We start from the raw sequence: 9,837 nt of genomic DNA on the forward strand, positions 1-9,837 counted from the left end.
TTGCCATGGTCACACATTCAGTGCGGGCATGAACCATCCTCGAACGCATCTTCAGTTTTCTGAATGCCCAGAAATGGAAGACAACACTCGTGGCCGTTGTCAGAGGACAGAAAACGGACACATCCAGAAGGACATGGATGAAACGCCGTCTTTAAAAAAAAGCGTGAATCGTCCATGATTTGCTCTTTTAGGAAATCTGCTATTTTAGTTGAAGCGCCCAGGGGAATCACTGAAAGGGACACCGCTGTCTGCACTGTACTGAACAGCTTCCCGACACACAGCAGATGAATGGCTTTGTGGAGTATAACAGCTTTCATACAACCACTCTGCTCTGAAGCTAAAATTTGAATGAGTGGATGCACCTGTCACCTATATACAGTCTTGTTCAAAATAATAGCAGTACAATGTGACTAACCAGAATAATCAAGGTTTTTAGTATATTTTTTATTGCTACGTGGCAAACAAGTTACCAGTAGGTTCAGTAGATTGTCAGAAAACAAACAAGACCCAGCATTCATGATATGCACGCTCTTAAGGCTGTGCAATTGGGCAATTAGTTGAAAGGGGTGTGTTCAAAAAAATAGCAGTGTCTACCTTTGACTGTACAAACTCAAAACTATTTTGTACAAACATTTTTTTTTTCTGGGATTTAGCAATCCTGTGAATCACTAAACTAATATTTAGTTGTATGACCACAGTTTTTTAAAACTGCTTGACATCTGTGTGGCATGGAGTCAACCAACTTGTGGCACCTCTCAGCTGTTATTCCACTCCATGATTCTTTAACAACATTCCACAATTCATTCACATTTCTTGGTTTTGCTTCAGAAACAGCATTTTTGATATCACCCCACAAGTTCTCAATTGGATTAAGGTCTGGAGATTGGGCTGGCCACTCCATAACATTAATTTTGTTGGTTTGGAACCAAGACTTTGCCCGTTTACTAGTGTGTTTTGGGTCATTGTCTTGTTGAAACAACCATTTCAAGGGCATGTCCTCTTCAGCATAGGGCAACATGACCTCTTCAAGTATTTTAATATATGCAAACTGATCCATGATCCCTGGTATGCGATAAATAGGCCCAACACCATAGTAGGAGAAACATGCCCATATCATGATGCTTGCACCTCCATGCTTCACTGTCTTCACTGTGTACTGTGGCTTGAATTCAGAGTTTGGGGGTCGTCTCACAAACTGCCTGTGGCCCTTGGACCCAAAAAGAACAATTTTACTCTCATCAGTCCACAAAATGTTCCTCCATTTCTCTTTAGGCCAGTTGATGTGTTCTTTGGCAAATTGTAACCTCTTCTGCACATGCCTTTTTTTTAACAGAGGGACTTTGCGGGGGATTCTTGAAAATAGATTAGCTTCACACAGACGTCTTCTAACTGTCACAGTACTTACAGGTAACTCCAGACTGTCTTTGATCATCCTGGAGGTGATCATTGGCTGAGCCTTTGCCATTCTGGTTATTCTTCTATCCATTTTGATGGTTGTCTTCCGTTTTCTTCCACGTCTCTCTGGTTTTGCTCTCCATTTTAAGGCATTGGAGATCATTTTAGCTGAACAGCCTATCATTTTTTGCACCTCTTTATAGGTTTTCCCCTCTCTAATCAACTTTTTAATCAAAGTACGCTGTTCTTCTGAACAATGTCTTGAACGACCCATTTTCCTCAGCTTTCAAATGCATGTTCAACAAGTGTTGGCTTCATCCTTAAATAGGGGCCACCTGATTCACACCTGTTTCTTCACAAAATTGATGACCTCAGTGATTGAATGCCACACTGCTATTTTTTTGAACACACCCCTTTCAACTAATTCAACTAATTGCCCAATTGCACAGCCTTAAGAGCGTGCATATCATGAATGCTGGGTCTCATTTGTTTTCTGAGAATCTACTGAACCTACTGGTAACTTGTTTGCCACGTAGCAATAAAAAATATACTAAAGACCTTGATTATTCTGGTTAGTCACGTTGTACTGCTATTATTTTGAACAAGACTGTATACCCGTGGGCATGGGGAGTGGCTCAAGTATGTTAAATCCACTAGCCAATTTTCATTGCCATTTTCTCTTAAACTCAGAGATGATTGGCCTCCCAAGTGAGACCCCATATGTCGTTCAACATTAATCGTAGTGACTGAGAGATAGGGAACCTAAAATCTGAATACATCATGCACTGAATTTTTAAGCTCTCTCAACAATTCTTCTTTCACAGTGCGTGGATTTAAAGGCAAACATGTCTGAAAACCACCCAGAATGCAACAGCTTCTGTGTGTGGAAACAAGCTCCCATGTTTTTTGTCTATGCTCACACTTCATCTGCTCCACACACACACTGCACCCAGACACCTTAATGATGATCTTTTATTAATACTTGTTACATTCTCCATCTAAACAAAGGCACTTCAAGAGTATATTATCTCTATGGTTTATCTGTGAATGCATTCATAAGGGTTATTTATCTGTTATAATGTTTAATGGGATTTATCAAAGAAAAATGTGCACAACATTCCTATCAGCCAATCAGATTTAAGTATTATGTTTAGGGCTGGTTATGGATTTAATTAAGAAACAACAAAAATGCAACCAGCATTGGGAAGGAAATGGAAGGGTTCGCGCAGGTACACACTGGATGGACAGAGAGGAAAAGTGCAAAAGATTAATGGCTTTGAACATGCAGTCGCCCACGGGGGGCAAGTGGGGGAGTGCAAGCTCAAGAGAGGCGCAGAATGAGGCTAACTTTTTGGGGGGGATAAGAGAGATCTTACACTAGGCCCCTATGAAGGAACTGACATGCGATTCAGACAAGAAAGCTTATGCTCTGTTTGAAAAGTAGAACGTTCTCTGTTCATCTCTTCGTGAAACTTCCTGCAAAGCATGATGCTACAGCTGCTAAACAATATATCAGAGTACCAAAGTTAACATCTGTGTCACAAGAAATCTGTACATGTATATATAAATTATGGTCTGGGTGTATGTAATGTTTTGGGCAATTAAACTTTGTTTTTGAAGAGAATGAATTCAGCTGCAATGTTTTTATATGAACAGCTAATCAATAAACATCTAGTTGTGGTATACTGAGGAACATTACATGTCGCACAATGTGCCTAAGTATATATACGCTGAATACAGCGTATACAGCAAGTGACACAAAGAAAACGCATGTATGCATGCAAGGTCTGAGGTACAATAAAATTAGTTTTCATTATTATTATTTTTAATTCCACATTTCAAAATAATGTCTTTTTTTTAACTAGTCAAATAGTATTTCCAATATCGACAAGCAGCAGCAGTTCAGTTTAGTTGACTAGTCTCACACACTGTCATTTTGCTACAATTGTTTTGTATGCTCTCATGGATTATAAGAGAACTAACAAACTGGTAAGGTTTTAAAACATTTTAATGTTAATTCTTTTATTGCTGTGTAATACATGTTGTTAGACTTGTATACATTTGCTTTGATGTAATAGCCATTAGATCTGTTATTACTTTGACAAGCCAAAAACCGTTTATAAAGTTAATGGATGCCTTCCAGTCCTCCTGTATGTTTCTCTGGCAGAAATTATGGGTGGTTCCAAAATAAATGGCTACATGACAGTAAAAGTGTAAAGTTGGCAAGAAACATGGGGTGGGTCAACTTACTGCACTGGCTCAACTTATAACACTCTCCCCGACTTCCATTGAAGATGAGGCAGAAGCAGGCTTGGAGAGTAAGGGAGAGACTACTCTTATCAAAGCATCTACAATAAAGTCTGAAATTATTACAGAGTGTGCTTTCTTGTCTTTTAATTGTATATTTGTAACAACTGTATCACTTGAGTTAACAAGCACCCACCCCCTAGTGCCCCTTTTTTGTGGTTTGGGCCACTGCCTCTCAAAATGTCCCCCTATAAACCAGACTCTACACTCAAAGCGGTGCACAGCTCAAACGCGTTGTGTTTGATGTTCCTCATATGCAACAGAAAAGGCAGCTTTAATGCGTTGAACAATGTGGTGGTCGCGCCAGTGTGACTGCTCACAAAATGTAGTTGGTCTCAGTCTGGAGACCTGCAATAAATAGTAAATATAACCGAAACAGGTTATTATTATTTATTATATATAATAAAAATAAATATATATAAATATAAAATAAATAAAAATAAATATAGGAAAACTCGTCCACTCGATTTTGTAATACTCTTTAATTTTGTAGTATGTATGAAAAGGTGCAGGCACGTCCATGAGATGGCGAGTCAGTGTCTGCATTCATCAGCCTCATCTTTGCACTCGACATTGACTCAGAAAGCACTAGTTTATTACTAAATAATTAAAATGTCTTTCCCCTGACACGGTCAGAATCACTTTGCTGGTGTTTTGACTCAATTGCTTTATGCGCAAGCTTGAGCGTCGCATTCCTATATATTAAAGGTGCTGTAGGGAACTTTTGTAAAAAAAATATTATTTACATATTTATTAAACCTGTCATTATGTCCTGACAGTAGAATATGAGACAGATAATCTGTGAAAAAATCAAGCTCCTCTGGCTCCTCCCAGTGTCCTATTGCCATTTGCAGAAACTCCATCGCTCCCGGTAAGAAACAACCAATCAGAGCTGCGGTCCGTAACTTTGTGTTCAAAATGTAGAAAAATGAACATAATAAGCGAGTACACAATGAATCCATTTTCCAAACAGTGTCTTTAGTTTGTCCTGAATCACTAGGGTGCACCTATAATATGTGTTTATATTCGGACTATTTTAGATTGCTTCGGGGGTACCGCGGCGGAGTAACCCAGTATCTTTGTGATTCTTCATAGACATAAACAGAGAGAAGTAGTTCCGGCTTCGATGTTCTTCCGCAAGATGCAAGCAGTTCTGTTTATTAACCGCTAGAGCGTCAAAAGTTCCCTACTGCAGCTTTAAAGTATGGTTGCAGACACCGGCTGCATGTGAGGCAAAGCCGAACACCTGCTGCACCCTGCTCTATCGAAACGTGCTAACTTATCAAAAAATGCTACCGTAGAGACCTAGGGCCTCGTGTACCAAACGTACGTATACGCACAGAAAAGTGCCGTGGGCTACGATCATTGTCACAGGCGGTCCACAAACAATTTAGGCCTACTTAAAAACCCACCTTTTCTTGTGAAATATTGGGTAACATACTGTCGACCCTTTGTCTCTTTCACTTCTCTTGTTTTCTTCTCTTTTCGTTTTTGACTTCCAGATTTTTGAGGCATTTTCACATCCTCTGTCAAGTTGAATCTGCCGGCGCTATAAGTGAAGTCAAGCTGTTTGTGTTGCCTATATATTTATTTATAAAAAATTTATGGGTTGCCACTGGATATGAAGGATTCAGTACTACTCTATATGTACTCAAGATTAACATGAGATTAGGTGAAACTGTACCCTTTACTAGACAGAACCATGCTGCTAACTAGACAGGATTTATTAATTCTTTCTCAGTAAGGGCCACTGAGTCCTACAAGCATGTAAAACAGAGGAATGGGCGTAATGTCCAGTCAAAATAACGCATAATGATTACAATAAAACTGCTTCTGTTTGGTATATATAGTGTGTTATGATACTTTTATATGTAACACATCTTTCTCTATAAGGAGTCAACAGGTAGTTGCGTTCAATAGAATGATGGGGTTACCTTCATCCGCCACAGTTTCGAGCAGGAACTCCAGCAGGACCATAATCCAGAGCGCGCACACATTCCTGGAGAAGAGCTCCATCGTGGAGTCACGCGCGCTTCACTGGGGACTGTTTACAGAGATGGACAAACACTGCAAAGGTTCAAGAGTCGTCAGCTGGGTCTGGCACCCATCAGGAAAGAACAATCGCACGGGGAAGCCACCAAGTCATGAGAGAAAAACACTTTCAACTTCAGACGAACACAGTTGAATTATCGTTAGTTTGTTGTTAAGAAAAGAAAATGCGGTTTTAAAAATAATTCATAAGTTTCTATGCCAATCGAAATGCAAAAACTGACAATGTCTTAAAAGAACACAAAACCAAACAAAATCTCACAAATTACCTCTCAATCTACACGCGAACATGTGCCAGTTTTGTCTCCCACACACAAAATGAAAAAGAAAGAAAGAAACGCCGCGCGCTCGCTGCGTGTGATGGCTGTAGTTCGTTTAGTCCTAGTTTTCCACTCAGAAACGGGGTGGCTTTTTAAAATCCAGCTAATATGACAAATCCTTCGCGTCCTCCTCCAGCGCGCGCGTTCAGTGGATCCGTCAGTGGATCCACCGCGTCCTCGGTAACTTTATAAACACAGTGGCGGAGCCAGGGGGTGTCCGGGGTGGCACTGGACATCGCTGACATCTGATAGGCCACCCCGGGTGCCACCCAAATACTTAGTTACTATGCTACTACTTCATTTTCTTTGTTTAATCGTACTGAAACAAGCATTTATTTTAGCCGCGAGCTGATGTTCCACATCGCGCTTCATGACATCTATATCCAACCTCTCTAGTGACATACGTCAATTATCTGTGGAGTGAAAAACATCGCAGAGCAGAGAGGACAAAGACAACAAGCTGACAGACACGACAGAGTAGGAGACACAGTCTCAGCATTCCAATTATTAATTTAATTTTTATTAGGAATTTCAAACGTTAAATCTAGTTTTGGATCTTTTTAGTAGCATGACCACACTGTAACAACTAAAGGTTCCTGGAAGCACCTTTTGAGGTTCTTCACTTCGCCACACCAGCGGAACCCTCTGAAGAGCCTCTAGGCACCGCTTTAAATGGGGTGGTTCTCTCAGGTACTTTCAATGGTACCCTGGAGGAACCATTTTATTAAAGGGGGGGTGAAATGCTATTTCATGCATACTGAGTTTTTTACACTGTTAAAGAGTTGGATTCCCATGCTAAACATGGACAAAGTTTCAAAAATTAAGTTGTACGTTTGCACAGATTACAAAAAAAAAAAACAGCATTAAGGGACCAGTGGATGGAGTTTATTTTTACAGAGCATCAACGGAGTTGTGCAAGTGTTTGTGTTTGTGTTTGTGTTTGTTCCCTGCATTTCGAAGATGCTTGTTTTACAAACAAGGCCCAGTTTGACGCCGGATTTGCACATCGTTTATTTCTTAAGGATAATGCAGTCCCAACGAAAAAGGGTCACGATCGTGTGTTGGAACCGCAGGCGGTGAGTAAAACTGCTTCAAATATCTCTGTGTTGTTAACATAGCTATCGGTGCGTAAGCACATCAAGTAAACAACATGCGATGTTGTCATCAAACTGCACTTTCCACATGTACAGCTTAAAAAAGAAAAGAAAAAAAAAAAAGAAAAATTGAATGTGAAATTGAAACTGAATCTGACTGTTAGCCATGGTTTGTTTTGGTTGGTTTTGTCCTCACGTAATGTCACAGCTTCCAAACGGTCTCAACGCAAAAGCCTACTGGCACTCTTTAGCTCCGCCCACACATCACGCCTCCAGCCGGTCGTATTTTTCCGGGAAAAATCGTTACAGACTATCTTTCTCTTATGAATATAATAAAAGTAAAGACTTTTTGGAGTTATGAAGGATGCAGTACTACTCTATAGGTACTCAAGATTAACAGGATATTGAGTGAAAACGAGCATTTCACCCCCCCCCTAATTTCAGTTCTTTAACATTCACCACCCCCCCCCCCCCAAAGTTTATTTTTCCTGTTATTGAGATTTTTAATGATTTTAAAAAACAAACTGAAAAAATAAAACAAATGAGTTATAAACATAGTTTATTGATAAACTACAACAATATCCATAATCACCTTAAATAGTCAATACTGCACATCACAATCGCATTCATAGAAACATCAGTGTTAATATTGCTATAAAAAAAAACACATTTACACCTTGGTAAAATTGTAAACAAATAAATGTGACTCAATTATATTAGAACTTAAAAAAAATATATTTCATGTACCTAAAACAATAATACAATTTAAACAAATAAATTAAATTATATTTTATGTACAATGCAATTAATAGTAACATTTTCCTTCCTGTTCTAAACAGTGGTAACTGATTGGGAGAATTCACACAGGACATTAAGAAATTGATAAGCCTCAAGATAGCTGTATTTAGCTTAATAAACCAGTTTCTAACAGCGTAAGTTGTCTTGGTTAAACTTCGACAGCAGTGAATGGGAGAGTATCACAAATATATTTTTGCATTCTCATACTCAAATAGCAAAAGAAAAACTCTACAATAGCATTTTCACAACTTTCAATCAAAGGAAAAAAACTGACAGAGACTGATCTCTGCATCTTGACTCACAGACGCACACAATGGTAGGTGAGGGGAGTGAACTGCGTGTGAAGGGAGATGTGACTGAGGAAGAGCAGTGGCGGATGAGTGAAGACTTCCAGTGCCAGTGTTTCAGTGGTTATCAGGGCGAAAGGTGATCTTGAGGACCCTCTTCAGCAGCGAGGAGACGGACATGCATTGAAAGCATTGTGGATTTACCTTCTCACTCCATTTCTGCTGCATTTACTGGCCTGAGCATACGCCATAGACACTTTAACTCATTTTCTTGCTTATGAAATGCTTGGCTGGTCAGTGTGCTCCAAGTGCTGTTGTGAAAAGGTCCTTCGCTTTCATGTCAAGTCATGTGGGTGAGCTTGAAATCCAAATTTACGCAGGAAACTCAGAGTCCCTTGGAGTTTCAATAAGCACTTTTGTTTGTTGTCACACACGTTACTCACACAACATTTGAGCCAGAAGTAGGATATTGTGCAAGTGGAAAATCTAATGAGGATTTATGACTAACTGAGAAGTGGATTCATTCAGAAGAAGTATTTGCTTGAGTTACTGTTAAAACAGTTTAAACTGGTGCACAATTACGTTTCAATTGGCTATCTGGGTTTAAGTGTAGATTTTGTCATGAGTCCGGACCCGGTGTTCCTCCCTCTCACCACCAGAGGGCCACTTCCCCATCTCCCGGACTCATTCACCATACACTATACACCTGGTTCACTCGGTACACCTGTTGCATCCACTCACTCACTTAGACACACTCAACAGTTCCCCATTTGTTCACGAACATATATTCTCCTCACTCCCACCACTCTGCCTGCCTGGTTTAATTGTACTTGTGAATTGTTGATTGTTATTTCTATAGTGTTCCTCGAGATGTGTGTGGTTTCCCAGTGATCGTGTTTGAGCCCGTTTTGTTTTGCCTTGTTGGCCTTTTTGTTCTGTTCTGATTAAAGTAAGTTATTCCCTGCATCTGGACCCTGACCTTGTTCTTTCCTCGGCTCCGTCTCTACTGCGCCATAACAGAATCCAGGCAGCAAGCATGGGTCCAGCAGGGAGGTTCCTCGATGTCCGCCAGGGAGAACGATGCATCAAGGACTATGCCTGGGACTTCGTGGGGGCGGCTCGGTTGTCGGTGACAGAGAAGACCTGTCTTATGGTCTTCTTCTGGGGAGGACTGGCCGAGCCCTTTAAATCTTCCATGCCATACTGGCACCCCGACGAGAAGCTGGAGGACTACGTAAACCTGGCTCTGGAGTTGAGTGGCTCAGCCGTCAGGGTGGGGGTGCCGACCCAGGAAGTTCCAGGCGAGGCGGCCGAGCTCGTGGATGTTTCCCATGAGGCGGCGGGTGCCGTTCACGAGTCCCCCGAGGAGGTGGCGGGTGCCATTCACGAGTCCCTCGAGGAGGCGGCGGATGCCATTTACGATTCCCCCGAGGAGGCGGTGGATGCTGTTCAAGAGTCCCCCGAGGAGGCGGCAGGTGTCGCTCACGAGTCCACCGAGAATCCGGGGCTTGCCGTTCATGAGGCCCCCGAGGAGGGGGCGGATGCCGTTCACGAGTCCCCCGAGGAGGAGGCGGCGGGTGCCGCTCA

General features: G+C 41.3%; 1 protein-coding gene across 8 annotated transcripts in view; it reads right to left on the minus strand.

Annotated features, from left to right (window-relative positions):
• The window catches only part of LOC113085130 (ephrin type-B receptor 4-like), a 41,966-nt gene extending 35,466 nt beyond the window's left edge, over window positions 1-6,500 (minus strand). For 6 of the 8 annotated variants that reach the window (XM_026255103.1, XM_026255099.1, XM_026255102.1 and 3 more), the window contains exon 1: window positions 5,637-6,014. In XM_026255103.1, coding sequence (XP_026110888.1) covers window positions 5,637-5,718 — 82 coding nt within the window. In that variant the 5' untranslated portion in view covers window positions 5,719-6,014. The other 2 variants (XM_026255098.1, XM_026255100.1) reach the window with 2 other exon arrangements.
• Between the last annotated feature and the right edge of the window lie 3,337 nt (window positions 6,501-9,837).

This window comes from Carassius auratus, chromosome 5 (assembly GCF_003368295.1).
Source record: "Carassius auratus strain Wakin chromosome 5, ASM336829v1, whole genome shotgun sequence".
NCBI classification, from domain to species: Eukaryota; Metazoa; Chordata; class Actinopteri; order Cypriniformes; family Cyprinidae; genus Carassius; species Carassius auratus.